The sequence below is a fragment of the Perognathus longimembris genome, chromosome 10 (genome assembly GCF_023159225.1).
Source record: "Perognathus longimembris pacificus isolate PPM17 chromosome 10, ASM2315922v1, whole genome shotgun sequence".
Classification (NCBI taxonomy): Eukaryota; Metazoa; Chordata; class Mammalia; order Rodentia; family Heteromyidae; genus Perognathus; species Perognathus longimembris.
Genome location: NC_063170.1, coordinates 47,556,640 through 47,578,938, shown reverse-complemented (window position 1 = coordinate 47,578,938; position 22,299 = coordinate 47,556,640). Strand labels below are relative to the sequence as shown.

The following is a 22,299-nucleotide window of genomic DNA, read 5'->3' as shown; positions in this document are numbered from 1 at the left end:
AATACTCATTTCTGTGCTTCTTAATCTCTCATTCTCTATTATAGAACATTTAAATCACTTCAAAATTATGTAATTTGTAAAATATCAATCTTGAGTCTTTACAGACAATTGAAATTTTGGCTTATGGCATTATTGGCATTTTTAGTATTGCCTTGTAATATTTAAATTTAAAGTTTCAAAATGATTTCAACAATTCTTGTTTAATGGTAAGTTTTGAGGTTGCTTTTTTTTTTTTTTTTTGTCAGTCATGGGGTTTGAACTCATAGCCTGGCTGCTGTCTCTGAGCTCTTTTGCTCAAGGCTAAAACTAATATTCTACCACTTTCGGCCACATCTCCACTTCTGGTTCTTTAGTGGTTAATATTTTGTCCAGGTTTGCTTTGAAGTGCTATCCTCAGATCTTAGCCTCCTGAGTAGCTGGGATTATAAGCATGAGCGCGGGCATCTTGACTTGGTCTTTTTATGTATGTGTCTCTGTGACATTGTCACTGATAACCTGGCTCCTTTGTTTTTCCAGGAAAATGGTGTATATACCATCGCAAAACTAATTTTACCAAATAAACAAAAGAATGCAGCAAAAACAAATCTATTACAGGTAATAAGCATAGTTGTCGCTCTTTATGTTAAGCTATTGAAATCTGGGGAAACTTTGATAAAATAATTTGTGATTTTTTTTTTTTTTGAATCTTAAAGTCTGTGCTGACTGGCAGGACAAATAGGATTTATAGAGGATACTCTTAGCTTTTCAAGGAGCTAGAGTTAGGAGGGAGCTCTCAGTACCTGGCCAGAGAGAGAGAGAGAGAGGTTTTTAAGGTGTGAGCATCTCTCTACTTTCTCACATCACCTCTGTTCTGCCATCCCTCCTGGATCCCATTTTGTTTTGGCCTGGCTTTCAGGGCAATTTTATGTAGCATCTGTTTTCAGATCAACAAGTTTTTTTTTTGTTTTTTTTTGGTATGTTGTGATGAGGCTTGAACTGGGAGCCTGGGCACTGTCCCTGAGCTCTTTTGCTCAAGGCTAGTGCTCTACCACTTTGAGCCATAGCTCCACTTTCAGTTTTCTGGTGGTTCATTGGAGATAAGAGTCTCATGGACTTTCCTGACCGGGCTGGGCTGGCATGGAACTGTGATCCTCAGATCTCAGACTCCTAGGTAGCTAGAAATAACATGTGTGAGCCACTGGCACCGGGCTTCGAGATCACCAATTTTATGAAATGATTCCAGGCCACATTTGGTAGGGTGCTCTCTTTCTCTCTGTCCCCCTCACTCTGTCTCTCACTTACCTCTCTCTCTCAATTTTCTTCCCTCTAGCTACTCTTTGTCCTGCCTTGTTGTCTCTGTCTCTGCCTTCTCTCCTCTCCCTTACCCTCTCTTCTTTCCCTTCCTCTCTTTTCCCTTCTGTTGCTCCCTTCCCTTCCCATCCTTTTCTTCCCCCTTCTCTTCTCTCCCCTCCCCTCTTACCCCCTTCTGTCCTCTGCCCTCCTCTCTTCTTTTTAACCTCCCCTCCTCTCTTCTTCTTCCCCTCCCTTCTTTCTGTCTGTGTCTGTCTGTCTGTCTCTGTCCCCATCTCTCCCTGTCACTTTGCTTCTCTCTCAGCGTTGGGAAATGTCAGCAGTTTGTTTTTCTTTGTTCCGCCTCCCTGACTGGAGTGTTCTAGGGAGTCACTGTGGATTGTTCTATTTGAAGAATGTTTCCTCAGGAGGCCAATTTGTCAGGTTTGCATCCAGTAGACCTGTAGCTATTTTTATGTCATCATTTCTAGTGTTTATTTTCTCATATAAACCTCCATATTGAGGCACTCCTAGCAGGCCAGGAATGAAGTAAACCTGGAGCTCCTGGAAATCTTGGGAAATCTGGTTTGCCAGCATAGCAATTCTTGTCTCTGTGCTCTCCTGTACTTTCTAGAAAGGAATTGATGGCAAGCACAGGCTGAGCATGAATATCAGGACTCTTGAAATACAAGAGTGGGCCCCAGCATGGGGAATTTTTGTTTTTTGTTTGGGGCTCATGACAAGGTCATTTTACTGTCTACTTCTTGGTAATTCTGTCTTGAAGATGTTTAAGTTGGCTAAGCTCCATGTAAGAATGACACTTGTTTTGATTTTGTAGTGTTACGCCTTCAGAGCCTTGAGGTTCCTCTTCAGTATGGAAAGAAACAGACCGCTGTTTAAGAGGTAGGAGCCGGGAGCCAGGTGAGACCTTTGGATTTTGGGGACTGTTGGGTTGAGCTGTTCTCACATCTGACCCAGAAGCAGCAGGAAGAGAATTGACAAGTGCAGACTATGTCTCTTTATGCTTTTCTTTTTCTTTTCTTTCTTTCTCTTTTTTGGTGCCAGGACTGGACCTTGAACTCAGGGCTTGGGTGCTATCCCCGAGCTTTTTTTTTTTTTTTTTAATCTTAAACCTGATTCTCTACTACTTGAGCTATACCTCTGCTTTGGCTTTTTGGTGGTTAATTGGAAGTAAGAGTCTCACAGATTTTTTTCTTCCTGGGCTGGATTTGAATCCCAATCTTCAGATTTCAGCTTCCTGAGTAGCTAGTATTACAAGTGTGAGCCACTGGTGGACAGCTTTTTTTCCAGACTTCTTAGACCTTACAGAGATAATGAAACTATCATGGTCATGTCTCAGCATCTTGGAAATGATGCAAAATTCTCTCTATTTTAAAATTATCTATATTTTTATTTTATTTTATGTACATAAAATAATAAGAACTATACATATAAATATGTATAATCTGATATATAAATATACATCATATAATATACTATATAACATATATAATATAAATATACACTATATAATACATACAATATATAATATACACAATATATGTAATATATAGCATGCATATTATATCATATATATGCATAACATATACATTATATGGAACAAATATATTATAAAATACACTTATGTGTGTATACACACACATGCACACACACATATAATATATTCCAAAAGCTTGAACTCAGGACCTGGGTGCTGTCCCTTAATTCTTTTGCTCAACACTAGCACTCTACCACTTTAGTCACATCTCTACTTTTGGCATGAGTGTTATGAACTTTCCTGCCCAGGCTGGCTTTGAACCATGGTCCTTGAATCTCAGGCTCCAGAGTAGCTAGGATTACAGGTGAGAGCCACCAGTACCCAAGACAGACAGTAGCTCCTTAGAATAGTCTTTTCCATTTGTTTTCTTTCCCTTCATTTTCAAACATTCTCTCTACTGTGTAATTTTACAATACAATTTGGAAAGTATTACCCCCTCCACTTTGTTTGGAATCTAAGGAAGTTAATATTGTTTTGTATAACCTGGGAGTGAGCTAAATCCAAAAGGAAAATAATAAACAACAGTTTCCAAGTCCTTTGTTGTGTATTCTTCCCCACAGACTCTTCCCCACAGACCTGTTTGAGGCCTTTATTGACATAGGTCATTATGTTCGTGACATCAGCGCTTATGAAAAACTGGTATCGAAGCTGAATGTGTTAGTGGTGAGTCCCAAGTCTTCAACATCTTGGCCAGGCTGGTCTGTGGCTGGGATAGCATTGATGGTAACAACCCATTTTCCTTCTGATTATTTGGTTAGGAGGATGAACTGAAGCAAATTGCTGAAAATATTGAGAGCATTAATCAGAACAAAGCTCCTTCAAAATACATAGGCAACTACGCGATTCTGGATCATCTTGGAAGTGGAGCTTTTGGCTGTGTTTATAAGGTGACTTTTTCCTTGGGGATCATTTCTAACATTCCGAAAAAAATGGGACAGCTCACTCAAATACCCATACTCACTTTAAATGCGGGTTCTTGTCATGGAAAAATATGAATAAATCAATAGAAACATTAGAATGATAGCTTTCTTTCTGACAGAGAAATAGCTGCACTGACTTTGACCTACTGTCAGCTCTAGTAATTAGTTGGCCCCTGACTTTCTAAAAAGATATCTTTAGCGGGGCACAGATGGCTCATGTCTGTAATCCTAGCTACTCAGGAGGCTGAGATCTGAGGATCTCAGTTTGAAGCCAACCGGGGCAGGAAAGTCTGTGAGATTCTTACTCCAATGAACCTCCAGAAAAACTGCAAGTGGGGCTGTGGCTCAAGTGGTAGAGCGCTAGCCTTGAGCAAAAGAAGCTCAGGGGAAAGCAACCCAGGCCCTGAGTTCAAGACTGGTAACCCCTGTCCCTAAAAGACATCTTCAATCTTGCAAAAAATACCTTGTCCCCAATGCATGACAATTCTCCAAATTCCTATCAGTTTACCTTTATTTAGGCAAGAAAATCATACTAAATATTGCAAACTGGCCTAGAAAATAACCCATTAAAATATGCATCTCAGATGAGCTTTTAGAATACATTCAATTTCTATCCAATAGTACATATTCACATACAAATACATGCATACTAAGTCTGCCAGGATAAAATTATTTTCTATCATTACCCATTCTTGAGGTAGAATTGTAAGTGCTCGGTAGCTTATTTTGGTGACTGGGCCAGCCATGTGACTGTTAATTTATTCCCTTTTTGCCCTTTTATCTCTCATCTCATTCCCTTTCTTTTTCCTCCCTAGGTTAGAAAGCGAAGTGGCCAAAATCTTTTAGCAATGAAAGAGGTGAATTTACATAATCCAGCATTTGGAAAGGATAAAAAAGATCGAGACAGCAGTGTAAAGAATATTGTTTCTGAATTAACAATAATTAAAGAGCAGGTAAATAAATATTTTCTCTTGTCTCTAAAGATGGTTTCCTTAAGTGAATGCCACTGAAATAGAGTTCGTGTGCTATTTTTCTCCACGCTGCTTAGGAACTAATGGAGTGTGCAGAAACGAGCATAGGGCAGTGATATTTTTACCCATGTTTTTCCCAAGGCTTGACATTGAGCCATAGAAATGTGGTGAGTTTACATCAAGACCATGGATACAAAACAACTGGGCTGGGATCCAGGGCACGGCTCACATAGAAGTCCTTCTGCTTTCTCCACAAGCACATCTATTTCTTGTTCATTATATTATAGAGTATTTGGTTACTTAGTTACATGCGTAAGAAGATGACCAAGACTTTCCTGACTTTGGAAGTAGAACCAATCTGCTAACATTCCTCAAACACAGCCTAAAATGTGCATTTTCAAAATGGGTTATTATTTATCCACACAAATAGAACATTATACTAGTAGCTCAACTAACTGTCATAACACGCTTTTGTTTGGAAAGGTTGAACCAACATATCAGAGAGAAATGGATTTCTCCTTGTGATCTAAAAGCATGCTGTTTTCTGGTTTTCCCTATTCGTGCAACCATTGAAAGCACTGTTTTTGCAAATCCCATGGGGAATTTTTTCCTTCCTTTGGTGCTTGGTAGTGGGATTTGAACTCACCCTGGGTGCTATTCCTTAGCTTTGTTTGCTCAAAACTGGCACTCTATTACTTGAGCTATAGTTCCACTACTGACTTTTGGGTCGTTCACTGGAGATGAGAATCTCATGAACTTTCCTTGCAGGGCTTTGAATCACAATCTTCAAATCTCAGCTCCCGGAGTAGCTAGGATGACAGGCGTGAGCCAGTGGTGCCCAGCTGGTGGAGCGCCCTCTCCTGGAGAGCCACTGACTTTGTTGCTCTTTATTCTCTGCCATCACAGCCACACAGTGTCTGGGGTAGAATGTCAAAGAAATACCACAAGTGTGAGCTTTATCCGCCCAACCTACCGTCCTGTACAATTTTATCCACTAGAGTCAATTGCATCATTAATAGTTTATTTTGTAGGTGACTTTTTTATACTCATAAACTAGATATGAACAAGTGATTTGCTCAGAAGTAGGAAAATCTATCCACCCACAGTACAGAGTTTCTTTCTAGCACAAAGCTCAGAATACGGCTCATGACCTGTGCCAATCCAGGAACCCAAATGTGTGGACGCCGGAATTCCTCAAAATGGAGCTAGAGTGTGAGAACGCATTTGTTAAGCTGAAGCTGTGGTAACTTGGAGGATCCAAAGCACAGGGGCTTAAAGAAGAACAGGACGGGGCAGGGTCCCTGGTGCCTCATGTTAGGGTCCCAGAGCGAGTGGCCCCATTTTCTCTCTGCTCCACACAGTCCTTGAGGGACTCCAAGACCCTCTTTGATTGGATTGTGCATGGCCACGTGTGTTCATGAACAAGGAGGGAAGAGCAGGGGGAAACGACACCCAGAGCTGAGGCACATGCGTAGAAGTGACTTCTGATCCGCAAGCCATGTCTGCTGCCGAGGGAGCAGGCTTTTGGTGCACAAGGAGCAGTTCTTCCCTCAAAAGGACATGGAGGAAAACCAAAATAATGGTGACTCTCCTGAAATCCAACACATTTCAGTTTCACTCCAAGTTACGTTACAAAATATCTCATCACAACACACTTTAGTAGTTTCCTTTTATAGAAAACCCTCATTTATTCATTACTTAAGGAAACTTAGTTCAGAGAAATTGCCAGGTACATAAATAAACAATGGCAGGAAGACTTTATTCAGAGCAGTTGCAATAGGACTTAGCATGTTGCAATCGACAGAGTGCGGCTCCAAATCCCACAAAGCCATCGGGCAGTGGACATCAGGGGGCAGGGTGAGAGGCACAGGTGGATGGGAAATTACCAAGAGGGACTCGGCCAGATGTCAGGGGGAGGCGGAAGATCCTTGACTGGGACTGGAAAGGTCAAGTGGCTTAGCAGGGTTCTTGCTAATATGCAAGCAGACCAAGCATGCGGCCTAGTGAGGACAAGGGTATGGGAGCTTTAAGGAGGAACACCTTGTTAGTTCTCTGATGATTTCCGCTTCCTGCTCCTCCTCGTGGAGCGTATAGGAAGGCAGAAGTAGTGTGAGCAGACACAGACAGTATTTACAAGCATTTAGGCAGTAGAGAGAGACAAAGAGCGATAAAGCCAGGTGTTCAATATAGACTACTTCATTTCAGTTTTCTCCTTTATGTAGGTGTTGGGCAGAGTACTAAATAGAAACCTTGTTCTCCAATTCTCTGTTTTAATTCAGACAGGCAATACAACACAGTTTTAAGTTTTGTTTTATAAAGCTATATAGGAAATTGATACTTTCAGGTTAAGGCTTGCTAGACAAGTGTTCACCATCTGAGCCATACCTCCAGCCCTGGGATTCTTAGTTGTATAAATAAGTATATAGAAGTTCAAATGAATGCACTATGAAGAAAGTTTTTGTTCTGATGATATGTAAAGAGAGTTATTTGTTTTCTCATAGCTCTATCACCCCAATGTTGTACGTTATTACAAGACATTCCTGGAAAGTAAGTATGAGTTTCTGTGATATTTCTTGTTTCTTTTTTTCCCCCTCTTGTGCTAGTCATGGGGCTTGAACTTAGGGTCTGGGTGCTGTCCCCGAGCTTTTTCAGCTTGAGGCGAGTGCTCTACCACTTGAGCCACAGCTCTGCTTCTGGCTTAAAAAAATATGGTTAATTGGACTTTCCTTCCCTGGATGGCTTTAAACTACAATCCTCAGATGGCATCCTCCTGAGTAGCTAGAATTATACCCGTGAGCCACCAGCACCTGGCTAATATTTCTAGTTAAGGAAATGCTTCTTACATATGTTTATGTTAGAGTATCACAAAATAAACACTTTCAGTTGTTTGCTTTAAATTTTATCAAGGGATGAAAAAAAGCTTCACTTTCTTGACCTCTGAGGCCCTGGTGTGATCAAGGACCTGAAGTTGTGATACAATATTTAGATTTTCTTAGTAAAGGAGCTAACAAATCAAATTAAAATAATTTGTGCTACTTTTTATATTCAAGAAAAGAACACATATTTAGATCAAGAGCACAGAAAACCAAGCTCAGTGGCTATGGTTTCTTTATGAAAAATGGTTAGTATTTTGTGGAAGCCGATGTTATTTCCAGATTGGAGTGGACTTTTGTCTTGATTTCTTTTGCATGAAATTCAAGTACATACCACCAGGTGGCGATGGTGTCCTGGCCGATTCGACAGGCAGATTCAGGTTCTTAAAGAGAGCAAGAAAACAGGGATACAAAGCAGCGTTCAGTCCATAATTTGCACAAACAGAACTGTAGATTGGAATAAGTACAGGTGAAATTGGATCCGCAACATGTATGAAATTTCATAACTTCTCCATTTAAAGAAACACATGACAACTGTTGTTGGGGCGTCTCATCTCAGAGCGATCCTTTAGAAACATTTTGTGTTTTGCATTTGGTGTGGTTTTACCTATTTGCCCCCTCTCCCCACCAACCATTAATTAGTTCTTAGTGCACGAAGAATTTCCCATACGGCACAAATTGTCCTATTATAAAAACAAAATAAAATTGGTTTACAACCTGGAAGCCTCCAAAATAATCTGAGGTAAATTAAAATATGTAATGTAAAATATGCTAGAAGAGACTAGAAAATCATAATAAAGAGGAATGTAAGGTGAGAAAATTAAAACGGTAGTTACAGGCCAGGTTAGCACCTACAGGTATTTCCAAGAATTATGAAAAATATAACCGCATGGGAGAATAATTACTATATGTTATATTATAATATGCACATTGCACAATACCATGGCAACTGGCAGGAAGACTGGCAAACCTCTGTGCTTGTGAAAGGCTGTTCAGGAGAGGATTCTATCTTTTATAAATATCGTATGCCTGTCTATTTTATGTACATCTAAATGTCACAAAACATCCCTACTGCAAACCATTATTAATAGCTTCATACTGCTTTTGGAAGAGGAAACAGACTATGTTTCTTTTTCTTGGCATCCAATGAAAAGAAACAAACACAATCAGTTAATGAGAGCCACAGTGTCCAAAAGATAAAACTCGGACAAATTCAGCTTTGCTTTTCTTGAGGAACAAGGAATTTTCTTCCAGGGGTGGAATTTCCAACTGTGTCATTGTAAGATCATAGCATGATTCCAGGGTAAATTCCCATAAGGTGCTACTATAAAAAACATAATTTAAAATGCAGTTTTTTTGAGTATCTGATTTGATCTGAGGGTACATTGTAGACTGTCGAGGAAAGGTGCAGCCTGTAATCCTAGCTACTCAGGAGTCTGAGATCTGAGGATTGTGGTTCAAAGCCATCCTAGGCAGGAAAGTCCATGAAATTCATATCTCCAATTAACCAGCAAAAGCTGGAGCTGGAGGCATGGCTCAAGTAGTAGAATGCCAACCTTGAGCAAAAGGAACCAAATAAGAATGTGAGGTCCAACGTGCAAGCTCCAGTACCAGGATGCACGTGCATGTGCGCGTGCACACGCACACACACACACACACACACGAGCGTGTGTGCGCGCGCACACACGTGCACACAGAGGAAAGGTGGATTTGCATGCTCTTCAGTCCCTCAGCTTGAAGGGCATTTGCTTATTCTCTTTGGTACCTTCAAGTCATTCCATGTTTCGGTAGCATTTGCCAGAATGCTTATAAGCTTCCTATAGCAGGAAGGGATTGTTTCTGGGTTCTGATTGTCCCAAGACTCCTGCACCCCCAGCCCACTTCTGGGCTGAGTAGACTCTCAGGTTAGTGTACCTCTAATTCACACAGAAAACACAGACTAATTTATAAGCTATTTTGAGTCCACATTAAATTTAAATTTCTATGACCCATTTTGTGTGTTTTTCATAGATGACAGATTGTATATAGTCATGGAGCTTATAGAAGGTGTCCCTCTGGGAGAGCATTTCAGTTCTTTGAAGGAGAAACAACACCATTTCACAGAAGAAAGGCTATGGAAAATATTTATTCAGGTATGCTTTTGTCTCCATCCAACTTTTCATAAGTTCTCAAGCTGATCTCTTAAAGATGTATGATAGTTACAACTGGTTACACATGTATTAGAGAATAAAATTTGGTTTATGTTTTTCTTTCAAGCTGTGTTTAGCGCTTCGGTATTTACACAAGGAGAAGAGGATTGTCCATAGAGATCTGACACCAAACAACATTATGTTGGGTGATAAGGACAAAGTAACAGTTAGTAAGTATAGCAATCATTTTCTTTTTTTTTGTGCTGCTACTGGGGTATGAACTCAGGGCCTCATGCTCTTGTTCAGCTTTTTCACGTAAGGCTGGTGCACTTAGGGCCCATCTTCAGTCCTGGCGTTTTACTGGTTAATTGCAGACAAGAGTCTCAAGGATTGGTCTGCTCAGGCTGGCTTCAAACCGTGATCCTCAGATCTCAGTCTCCTGAGTAGCTGGGATTACAGGTGTGAGCCACCAGCGCCCCTGGCTCGATGACTGTTCTTTCATGGAAACTTAAAGGATATTTTCTTTATCCACTGCCTTGACTAGGTCTTTCTTATCTTCTAAGGCAATTGTATGACATACATGTGATACCATCATCTTAAAATAAGTATAAAATAGTTTTATGAGTAGAAAGGTAATTCACTGAGATTTTTTTATATCGTACTTAAAAAAAAGATTTTGATATAATAGTGCTGAATAGCTTTCAGTATCTAGCACTATTGATAAAATGTGGCCATTTCAAAAGGGATTATTGTTAAATTAAGACCTTACAGCATGAAGTAAGTGCATAAATCTGAAGATAAGTCTATAAAATTCCTATGTTTGGGGAGTCTGAAGTACCACTGCAATTCTTCAAGCCCGTAAACCAGGCCTGCTGAGGGGTTGTGAAAGCATGCTACCACAAGGGGGCAGCACTGTCATGCTTTTTTCTTTTTCTTTTCCTGTACTCGAATGTCTATTTACTCCAGAAAAGAAGCATTAGACTTGTTTGAAATGCATGGGATAAAATTTATTGGAAAAAAGAACTGAAAAGAAAAAAAGAATATTTGGAAAACTAAAATTTTCTTTTCACTTTTCCTCAGTGTAGGTGTATTAAATGTCTAAGTCTTGAGATTGACTTGCACTTACTTATAATAAACACGCTGGCTGACAGGTCCTCCAGTTAGGAAGCAGAGGAGAAATTCATAACATGTTCATATGTGTGAGGTTTCTCATTCTGTACATTCCTCATGCCTAAATTTGTCCAGATACCTCTTGAGGGCTCACTTATGCACTTAGGTGCAGACTTTCCACAAGGGAAGAGGCCTTGACTCTGAGTCACTCTGGGTAAGACCCAGAGCCTTCCCTTGCTGATGCCACTGCCGCGTGCCAGCACCACAAAATGACCAGCAGGAACTGAGGGACGTGAACTTTCTCTCAAGCCCACCCGGTCATAGCGCGTGGCCTTTCCAGTGCCCACATTCACACGTAAAAATTCATCTTTCCTTGCCTTCCTTTACCAAATGAAGAGAAAGAAAAATAAGACGCAAATCTTACTAGATTATAAAGGATGGTTTTGGATGTGGGCTTGTGTGTAGTACTCAGGAGGTCGTATGATTGTCTTGTGAACAGAGTGTGTGTGTGTGTGTGTGTGTGTGTGTGTGTGTGTGTGTGTGTGTGTGTGTGTGTGTTGATACTGGGGCTTAACCTCGGGGCCTGGGTGCTTGCTATCTCTGAGCTTTGGTGCTCAAGGCTAGTGAGTGCTCTATGACTGGGGTCACACCTTCACTTGGAGCTTTTTGGTGGGTAACTGGAGATAAGAGAATTATGATCAGATTTCAGCCTCCTGGGTAGCTAGAATTGCAGGCACAGCGAGGATGGCGGATCGCTGGAGTGGGGCTCATCTGTGTTTTTATCTGTCCAGTCATGTCTGACTATGCTGCCAGTAGTAACGCTAAGGACATGGTTAATTCAATGTAGCCTTTGTTAAAGGCTCGAGGGATCATTGCACAGCCGCAGAACTGGGAAGGTGGCACAGTTCGGGAAGGACTTCCTGCCTCTCCAGACCCTTTGCCTGTTTTGGGAAACTCCATAACAGACTCAGCATACTGCCATTTGTTGAATAAGATTGCTAAAAAATAAAAATAAAAACAAAATCACAAGAGTCCTCTTGTCAAGGTCAGGAAGGAAGTCCAGGGCTGTGATAAGAAACACGAGCAATCCTGGAGGAAGAAGCATGGATGGCACCGGGCTGGACTGGGAGAGGCCTGAGCATCTTTCTTGGAGTCCTGTGGAGATGATGTTACTGATGACCCAGTTGCCATGGCTACCCAGAACGGAGCCAGCAGGAAACAGCAAAGCTGTAAAGGCAGCCTGAGTGTTGTCATCAGCTGACATCAGAGGGATCTTGACTACTGGCTCCTTGAAATGCTCACAGGCATTCATTCATTGTTTGCATTGTTCTTGGGGAAGATGTACTTCCCGTGGCCAGAACTTGAGCTCTGCTTCTTAGGGAAGGAGCACGGCCTCTAATGTGTCTCCAGATAGAAGTGCATCTGCCCATTATATCACCCAGCCCTTTGCAGTGCATTTCTTTTTTCTTTTTTTTTTTTTTGACTTTTTTTTAAGTTAAATTTTTATTGTCAAACCGAGGTACAGAGAGGTTACAGTTTCATACTTTAGGCATTGGATACATTTCTTGTACATACTGTTTGTTACCTCCTCCCTCATTCCCCCTCCCTCTCACCCTTTCCCTTTCCCTCCCATGAGTTGTTCAGTTCATTAACACCAAACAGTTTTGCAAATATTGCTTTTGTAGTCATTTGTCTTTTTTACCCTGTGTCTCTCGATTTTGGTATTCCCTTTCTATTTCCTAGTTCTAATACCAGTATACCCGGTTTCCAGTGTACTCAGATAAGATACAGAGATAGTGCAGGTACAACCACAGGAAGGGGATAGAAGAATATCATCAATAATAGAAGCTATGGTTTCACATCGCATGTTGAAAGTAATTACAACAGTGATATAACAGTCGTTTCCATAACATGGAGTTCATTTCACTTAGCATCATCTTGTGCATTCATAAGGATTTAGCTATTGGGCTCTTGTGATCCTCTGCTGTGACTAGCCTAAACCTGTGCTAAGTATTCCCTATAAGGGAGACCATAGAGTCCATGTTTCTTTGGGTCTGGCTCACTTCACTTAGTATAATTTTTTCCATGTCCTTCCATTTCCTTATGAATGGGGCAATGTTATTCTTTCTGATAGAGGTATAAAATTCCATTGTGTGTATGTACCACATTTTCCTGATCCATTCGTCTATTGAGGGGCATCTGGGTTGGTTCCAAATTCTAGCTATGACAAATTGTGCTGCACCCCAGTAAGAATGTCCGTTATCGAGAAGACTAACAATAACAACTGTTGGAGGGGATGTGGCCAAAAGGGAACCCTACTTCATTGTTGGTGGGAATGTAAACTGGTTCAGCCACTCTGGAAAGCGGTATGGAGATTCCTCAGAAGGCTAAACATAGAACTCCCCTATGACCCAGCAGCCCCACTTTTGGGCATCTACCCAAAAGACTGCAGTGCATTTCTATCTGGCAGATAATGGCACAGTCCAGTGAGGTTAGACTGCTTGTTGCGTGGGAATTTTAAGTTGGGCAAGTCAGAGATGAGCCATTGAACATGGTGGCAGGGTTTTGCACTGTCCGGCAGTACCACCTATTCCCTCCCCTCTGTGATACTGTCCTCCTCTCATTTCCTCAGTGCATCATGTTCATTTGACCACATGGCTTTTGTACATACATGATTATTTTCCTGGAGGTCTCTTCTTATCCTAGCTACTTCTTTTTTTTTTTTTTTGGTGCAAGTACTAGGGCATGAACTCAAAGCCTGAACACTGTCCCTTAGTTTTTATGCTCAATACTGACACACTACCACTTGATCCACAGTTCCACTTCTGGCTTTTTGGTGATTAATTAGAGTCTCACACATTTTCCTGCCCAGTCTGACTTCGAACTGCCATCCTCAAATCTCAGCCACCTGAGTAGCTAGGACTATATGCATGAGCCATGGGCTCTTAGCTACCTACTTAACTTTTATCATCTTTAAATTATTAACTCAGTTACTATTTACCAGTATTTTATTCAGGGGCCTCCCCCAGACTTATATTGTCTACCTGTCCCTTAAAGAGGTCATCAAACTGTAAATATATATTTTACCATGATTATGTATGATCCTTTATTTAATATTTATTTGTGCCACTGCTTTCTAAGGTGTGTGTCAACACAGTTGGCTCCTAACTTGGTTATTGTTTTATCTTTTGTACCTAGTACCTAAATCTTTGGTTTAGACATTGAATGTATTAATGTCAACCTTGAGGGGTGATAGGCATCTGGAAAGCTTACTTACTGAAAAATAAAAGCCATCAGGAGACCTCCTTATGCATACCTGGGAATCTGCTGTAATGGAGGCAGGGTTGGGGGGTTGTCTGCCCTTAGTGCCCAGTGGAATAGACTGGAAGGAAAAGCCTTTTGGAGGAGGGAAGCCTGGGCTTCCAGGACTCTGCAACTGCAGTCACAGAAATCAAAAGGAAGATTTGAGTACAAGAGCCAAAAAGGGTCTGGAAATTGGTGTTAAAGAGCAGCAACTGCAGGCCTGAATATACTGAAGGCGACTGGCCATCTGCCTTCATTGGCTATACCAGCTGACTGAACAGCCAGTGGCCTCCTTTCTCTTTATTCTCTCTCTTTTTTATAATTATAATTTTTTTAATTTTTATTTTCAAACTGATGTACAGAGAAGTTACAGTTTCATACTCTAGGCATTGGATACATTTCTTTTACTATTTGTTACCTCCTCCCTCATTCCCCCCCCTTTCCCTTTTCCCCCCCATGAGTTGTTCAGTTCATTTACACCAAACAGTTTTGCAAGTATTGCTTTTGTAGTTGTTTGTCTTTTTTACCCTGTGTCTCTCGATTTTAGTATTCCCTTTCAGTTTCCTAGTTCTAATACCAGTATACACGGTTTCCAATGTACTCAGATAAGATACAAAGATAGTACAGGTACAATCACAGGAAGGGTATACAAGAAGATCATCAATAATAGAAGCTACGGTTACACATAGCATATTGAAAGTAGTTACAACAGTAATATAACAATCGTTTCCATAACATGGAGTTCATTTCACTTAGCATCATCTTATGTGTTCATAAGGGTATAGCTATTGGGCTCTTGTGATTCTCTGCTGTGACTTGCCTAAACCTGTACTAATTATTCCCAATAAGGGAGACCATAGAGTCCATGTTTCGTTGGGTCTGGCTCATTTCACTTAGTATAATTTTTTTTCCAAGTTCTTCCTTTTCCTTATGAATGGGGCAATGTCATTCTTTCTGATAGAGGCATAAAATTCCATTGTGTATATGTACCACATTTTCCTGATGCATTCATCTCCTGAGGAGCATCTGGGTTGGTTCCATATTCTAGCTATGACAAATTGTGCTGTGATGAACATTGTTGTGTTGGTGGCTTTATTGTGTCCTTGTTTGTGGTCTTTTGGGTAGATGCCCAAAAGTGGGGCTGCTGGGTCATAGGGGAGCTCTATGTTTAGCCTTCTGAGGAATCTCCATACCACTTGCCAGAGTGGCTGAACCAGCTTACATTCCCACCAACAATGAAGTAGGGTTCCCTTTTGGCCACATCCCCTCCAACATTTGTTATTGTTAGTTTTCTTAATATAGGACACATTCTTACTGGGGTGAGATAGATGGAATCTCAATGTTGTTTTGATTTGCATTTCTTTTATGGCCAGTGATGTAGAGCACTTTTTCATATGTCTCTTGGCCATTCTCATTTCCTCATCAGAGAAGTCTCTTTTTAAGTCTTTAGCCCACTTTTTGATGGGGATGTTGTTTCTTTGCAGTTTTGTTTTGGAGGAATGTAATTTTTTTAGTTCTGCATATATTTTAGATATGAGGCCTTTGTCTGTTGTATAGTCGGTAAAGATCTTTTCCCAATCTGTGGGCTTTCTTTGTTTCTTTGTTTCTTTTTTTTTTTTTTTTTTTACAATTCTTATCCAACTTGTTTATTATTATTATTTTTGTAAAGTTGATGTACACAGGGATTAGAGTTATATAATTCAGGTAATGAGTGTATTTCTTTTTTTATTTTTAAATAATTCATTTATTTATTGTCAAAGTGATGTGCAGAGGGGTTATAGTTTCATATCTAAGTCAGTGAGTAAATTTCTTATCAAACTTGGTACCTCCTCCCTCATTTTTTTTTGGCTAGTCCTGGGGCTTGGACTCAGGGCCTGAGCACTGTCCCTGGCTTCTTTTTTTGCTCAAGGCTAGCACTCTGCCACTTGAGCCACAGCACCACTTCTGGCCGTTTTCTGTATATGTGGTGCTGGGGAATTGAACCCAGGGCTTCATGCATACGAGGCAAGCACTCTTGCCACTAGGCCATATCCCCAGCCTTCTCCCTCATTTTTAGACACTAAGGGTATCATTCACTAAGTTCTACTCCCTCTTCTTTTTTTTTTCATTTTACAAAAAGTATCAAATCTTTATTAAACATCAACACTTCACTTTCAAAGTTTCACTTTTTACTAAAAAGAAATGCTTAAGGATTCAAGTCAGTTAGGCATTGAGAAGGAGGGTGTAAAGAACACCACAGCTGTAGAAGCTAGTGGTATTTGTGGTCTTTCTGTTTATCTTGCAAGCTATGTCTTTTGTCCTGCAGAAGCTCTGCAGTTTGATGCAGTCCCATTTGTCCATCCTTTCTTTGATTTGTCGCATTTCTGGGTCTTTGTTAAGGAAGTTCCATCCTGTGCCAAGGAGCCCAAGTGTTTCTCCTACTCCTTCCTTTAGTGTTTTCAGGGTATCTGTTTTAATTTCCAGGTCTTTGATCCATTTGGAATTGATTTTGGTGCAGGGTGATATAGAAGGATCTAGTTTTAGTTTGTTGCATGTATTGAACCAGTTTGGCCAGCACCATTTGTTAAAGAGGCTATCTTTCTTCCAGACATTTTTTTTAGCTCCTTTATCAAAGATTAAGCAGGCATAGTTCTGTGGATTCATTTCTGGGTCTTCAATTCTGTTCCATTGGTCTTCAGGCCTGTTCCGGTGCCAATACCAAGCTGTTTTTATTACTATAGCTTTATAATACAGCTCGAAGTTGGGTATTGTAATTCCTCCAGCACTGTTCTTTCTGCTTAGGATTGTTTTTGCTATTCTGGGTCTTTTATTGTTCCATTTGAATTTCTGGATTGCTTCCTCTATTTCATTAAAAAATTGTGTTGGGATATTAATGGGTATTGCATTGAATTTGTAGAAAGTCTTTGGCAATATTGCCATTTTGATTATATTAATCCTCCCAATCCAGAAGCATGGGAGGTTTTTTCATTTCCTTAGTTCTGCCTTAATTTCATTTTCATGTTTTTAAAGTTCTCATCATAGATGTCTTTAACATCTTTGGTTAAGGTTATTCCAAGGTATTTTATGTTTTTTGAGGCTATTGCAAAGGAATTGCTTTCCTGATTGCAGCCTCAGCGTTCAGGTCTTTAGCATATAGGAAGGCCATTGATTTTTGAGGGTTTATTTTATATCCTGCAACTTTGCCAAAGTTTTGGATCAGCTCTAGTAGCTTGAGGGTAGAGTCTATGGGGTTCTTTAGGTATAGGATCATGTCATCTGTGAAGAGAGAAAGTTTAACTTCATCTTTTCCTAGTTGGATCCCCTTTATATTTTCTTCTTTCCTAATTGCTCTGGCTAGGAATTCTAGTACTATGTTGAAGAGGAGAGGAGAGAGCGGACATCCCTGTCTTGCTCCTGATTTGAAAGGGAATGGCTTAAGTTTTTCACCATTTAGAATTATGCTTGCTGTTGGTTTGTCATAAACTGCCTTGATTATATTCAGGAGTGTTCCCTGGAATCCCAGTTTTTCCAGGGCTTTTAACATAAATGGGTGCTGGATTTTATCGAACACTTTTTCCGCATCTAGAGATATAACCATGTGGTTCTTTACCTTGCTCCGGTTGATGTGGTAGATTACATTAATTGACTTGCATATATTGAACCAACTTTGCATGTCTGATCGTGGTGTATGATTTTTTTGATGACCTGTTGAAGTCGATTGGCCAGAATTTTGTTGAGAATTTTTGCATCAATGTTCATCAGGGAAATCGGTCTATAGTTCTCTTTCCGTGATGAGTCCCTGCCTGGTTTGGGGATGAGGTTTATACTGGCTTCATCGAATGTGTCTGGTAGTGAACTTTCTCTTTCAATTTCAATGAAGAATTTGAGACATATTGGTGTGAGTTCTGTTTTGAAGGCCTTGTAGAATTCTGCTGTCTTTCTCTTCATTCTTTCACCCATGTTTATTCTTATTTTTATTTTGAGTTTGCATATCTTAATTGCACAATGAGGTTTCATTGTGCCACTCACATACATACCTGTAATGTGCTTGGATTGATTCCATCTCCTCTGTTGACTTTCCTTGTGTCCGTTTATATTTCCAAACTCATTTTTAAGGAATGAAATTATTATTATTTTACTTCAAGTGCTTTGCAGGACTGAAGGCCCAAATCCTAGACCAAGGCTGGGACTTCCTGGCTGGGCTGTGAATTTGGGAGCTCCTGGCCTATGGGTGGTGGGCAAAGCTTAGGGTGAGCCGATTTCTTTATGCAGGTCCAGAACCTCTTCTGTCTATACAGTCGTTGAAGTGTTTTTCCACACTTGTCATGGTGGAATAGTTGTACCAGTTTTACAGTCCAGTTTGGAAAAAGCCAGAGCATCTGAGTAACATGTGTGTATTCCAGAGAGAGTAAATGACAGCAGGAACATGGGCCTATCCAGCCATGGAGAGCTTATGTTTATTTGTTTATTTTTCCAAGTCCAGGGGCCTGGACCCAGGACTAGGGCACTGTCCCTGAGCTTTAGTGCTCAAGGCCAGCACTCTACCACTTTAAGGGCTGGGAATGTGGCTTAGTGGTAGAGTGCTTGCCTGGCATGCATGAAGCCTTGGGTTTGATTTCTCAGCACCACATCAACAGAAACAGCCAGAAGTGGCGCTGTGGCTCAAGTGGTAGAGTGCTAGCCCAGCAGCAGTGTTTCTAGATTTGGGGTAGTTAATTGGAGATAAGAATCTTGTGGATGTTCCTACCCAGTCTGGCTTTGAACTGCAATCCTTAGATCTCAGTCCAGTCTGAAATTTGAACAAGGTTGGCAGTGTTAGATTTTGGACCAGTTCTTTTTTGTTGTTGTTGTTGTTGCTTGTTTCTCCTCTTTAGAATGGCAGTGCCATGCTAGAGGTATGGCTCACATGCTAGAGCTCCTGCCTAGCAATACAATGGCCCTGAGTTCAAACCCTGGGGCGGGGGTGGGAGGGAGAGAGAGAGAGAGAGAGAGAGAGAGAGAGAGAGAGAGAGAGAGAGAGAGAGAGAGAGAGAAAGAGAGAGAGAGAGAGGAGCTGTGGTGCCAAGTTTAATAGTTGCCATGTGGAGTGTGAAACTTGAAGGAACAATGTTAATTCTGGGAAATAACAATCACATATGACTTTGTTTTGTGCATTGTAGCTGACTTTGGCCTGGCAAAACAGAAGCAAGAAAACAGTAAACTTACATCAGTGGTTGGGACCATCCTATATTCCTGGTAAGGATCATTCTTTGGTGACTGTCAAATATATTTTCACTGTGTTTACTTTTCCTTTCTGTTCTTGGCTTTCAAGGAAAAAGCATCTTTATTTGGTGAGCTTTCTTCAATAATCTAAGTAATATACTCCTTACCCTCTCCCCAAAGAGCTGTGTATCATTATGGAGCTTAAAACGGCAGCCACAGAAATCTTTCTTCTGAGGGGGCTTAGTCCTTTTTCAGGACTATATTTACAACACTTAAATTGAAATAATCCCTGGTGCATGGAAGTTGTGCAATAGTTGTTGAATAAATCTAGAATGGATCAGGGCAATCTCCCAATATGGCATCATGAACATTTTAATGCCCTGATTTATGTGCATCTACTTTTTATATTTCCTACAAACATTCAAGGGGAATAAAAGGTCTTATTAAGTAACCTGGTGCCTGGAAAATACTACATATTGAATAAATTTTATTCTGTGAATGAGTCAATGATATTGATGATTGATGTGTGTGTGTGTGTGTGTGTGTGTGTGTGTGTGTGTGTGTGTAAATTGAACTCTGGTGTTGCCAGTGCAGATGAGTTTTGAGATCTCCTGTCACTAACCACATAACTTTGTATATTTTTTGTTTATTTATCAGTAAAAGAGAGATTACTAAGTGGTAGGCAATGCTATGTTCACTTTATAGTCAGTGAATCCTCAAATCTTCCTTAGGATAGGTGGGACTATCTTTAGTAATCCAAAGGGAGGTTATCATCTTGCCCAGTTTCACACAGCTAGGACCTAGGGGGACCGGGATTCAAATCCCGACAGCCAGATTTTACAGTGTTCTCCTAACCTGTCTGCTATCCTGACTGCTAATTGAACAGTGAATAATTGATTGAACTGGTGTGTCAAGAAGTAAAATATCATCCTGTAGTCATAGGACAGGAGTTTTGTGATTTTCTCTTTGGAATGTCTACATTCTACATAGATATCACCCACACATTTACTACTTGCCAAGTTTTATGTTTATTCAACCGAAGTTCTTGTTTAAATTTTTTTCTGCGCCAGGCATGGTAGTGTAGGCTTATAATCTAGCGATTCAGGAGGTAAAGATGAGGAGGACTGTGGTTCAAGGCTTAGTAAGAGCCCATCTCAACATATAAGCCGAATGTCGTAGTTACATATATAATCCCAGCTATGTGGGAGGCATAGGTAGGAGGACTGGAGTCTCAGGCCAGCCTGGCCCAAACTATGAGATGTTGTTATCTAAAAGTAACAGCAGCAACAACAACAAAAATAAAGCAGAAAGGGTTGAGGGCATGAGGCAACTGGAAAAGAAACTGCCTGAAGAGCAGGTAGTGGCCCTGAGTTCAGACCCCCATGCTGCCAGAAAATAGAATAAAACATTCCTTACTGTTGTTATACTTTCCTCAGCTTTTAACACTTAAAACTTAGAGTGTTAATACTGATAGCAGTTTTGATAATACTCAGAGATACATTTTGAATTATAAAGGAAAAGTTCTGGAGTTACTAGAGAAGATATAAAAAAAATCTACATTAAGAATATTTTGTGGCTTCTATAATTTTGACACAATGGTGCCTTTGAATCTACTGGCACCGTAGGAATTAAAACCAGCCGACAGTGTGGAGTTCAGATGCACCCCACTTTCCAGTGTGTGTCCCCCAGCAATGTTACATACGGGCTTAGCCACCATTAAAGTATCATGCCATATGCATTAAGACAATGTTAGAGTCAGATTTGAGCGTAACTCCCCACCGCATGGGAAGCTCAAAAGGGAGGAACTTTGATGCTTGATTCGGACAGTGGGAGCCCTTGTTTTTTACTTTGTCCTTTTTTTCTCATGACTAGTGTTCTGCCACTTGAGCCACACCTCCACTTCTGGCTTTTTGGTGGTTGATTGGAGATGAGAGTCTCATAGGCTTTCCTGTGTGGGCTGGCTTTGAGCTGCAATCCTCAGATCTCAGTCTCCGGTAGCTAGGATTACAGGCCTGCGCCACCGCCATTCAAACCAATGATTTGTTTTTAAATGTTAACTCAGCCTTGCATTTCTGGCATAATAAGCCCTATTTAATCATTATGTATTATCCTTTCTTATGTACTACTAGATTTATCTACGTTTGTCTTTTCTTCAGTATTATGAGTTCATGGAGAACATTGTTTTGAAGTTTGCTTACCCTGTAATATTTTTACCTGGCTTTGATATCAGAGACATGAAGACTTTATCAAGTGAATTAAGAAATGTTCTCACCTCTCCTATTTTCTGCTACAGTTTGTGCATAACTGGTATTTATTTCTGGCTTTTTGGTGGTTAACTGTAGATAAGAGTCTCACAGACTTTCCTGCTCTGGCTGGCTTTGAACAGCGACCATTAAATCTATACCTCCTGAGCAGCTGGGATTACAGGCATGCACTACCTGTACCCAGCCTTCCTCTTCTTCTTCTTTTTTTTTTTTTTTTTTTGGTCAGTCCTGGGCTTGAACTTTGGTTCCTGTGTACTGTCCCTGAGCTTCTTTTTCTCAAGGTTAGTACACTGCCACTTTGAACCACAGCCCCAGGTCTGTTTTTTGGTAGTTAATTGGAGATAAAAGTCTCATGGACTTTCCTGCCTGGGCTGGCTTCAAATGGTGATCCTCAGATCTCAGCCTCCTGAGTAGCTAGGATTATAGGTATTTGCCACTGGAACATAGCCTTTTTTGCCTTTAATGGTCTTTACAAGTTGGAGTCTGTGATTGGAGTCTGTGAACATTGGACTTATTTCTTCATGTTTATTTTATTTCTCTAGTTTTCCATTTTAAGTATTGACACTCAAGCCACTCTATGTCTAGCCTCATATATCCTACTGGAAGGAGCTGTAATAAAGAGTAATAAAGAGGCAATGGTTCCTTTAACTTGTGCTTCTGAGATTGGAGGTGGTCTATCAAAAAGGAGTTATTCTTAAGTACTTTCCCTAAATGAATTTAT

The 22,299-nt window shown here is 40.5% G+C and overlaps 1 protein-coding gene across 1 annotated transcript in view; it reads left to right on the top strand.

The window, feature by feature from the left end:
* The window catches only part of Nek10 (NIMA related kinase 10), a 171,625-nt gene that overhangs the window by 43,493 nt on the left and 105,833 nt on the right, over window positions 1-22,299 (top strand). Inside the window, exons 15-23 of the mRNA XM_048355989.1 lie at window positions 517-594; window positions 2,108-2,172; window positions 3,388-3,490; window positions 3,586-3,714; window positions 4,563-4,700; window positions 7,220-7,265; window positions 9,602-9,723; window positions 9,848-9,950; window positions 19,272-19,347. Of these exons, the coding sequence (XP_048211946.1) occupies window positions 517-594; window positions 2,108-2,172; window positions 3,388-3,490; window positions 3,586-3,714; window positions 4,563-4,700; window positions 7,220-7,265; window positions 9,602-9,723; window positions 9,848-9,950; window positions 19,272-19,347 (860 nt within the window). The remainder of the gene's footprint in view (window positions 1-516; window positions 595-2,107; window positions 2,173-3,387; window positions 3,491-3,585; window positions 3,715-4,562; window positions 4,701-7,219; window positions 7,266-9,601; window positions 9,724-9,847; window positions 9,951-19,271; window positions 19,348-22,299) is intronic.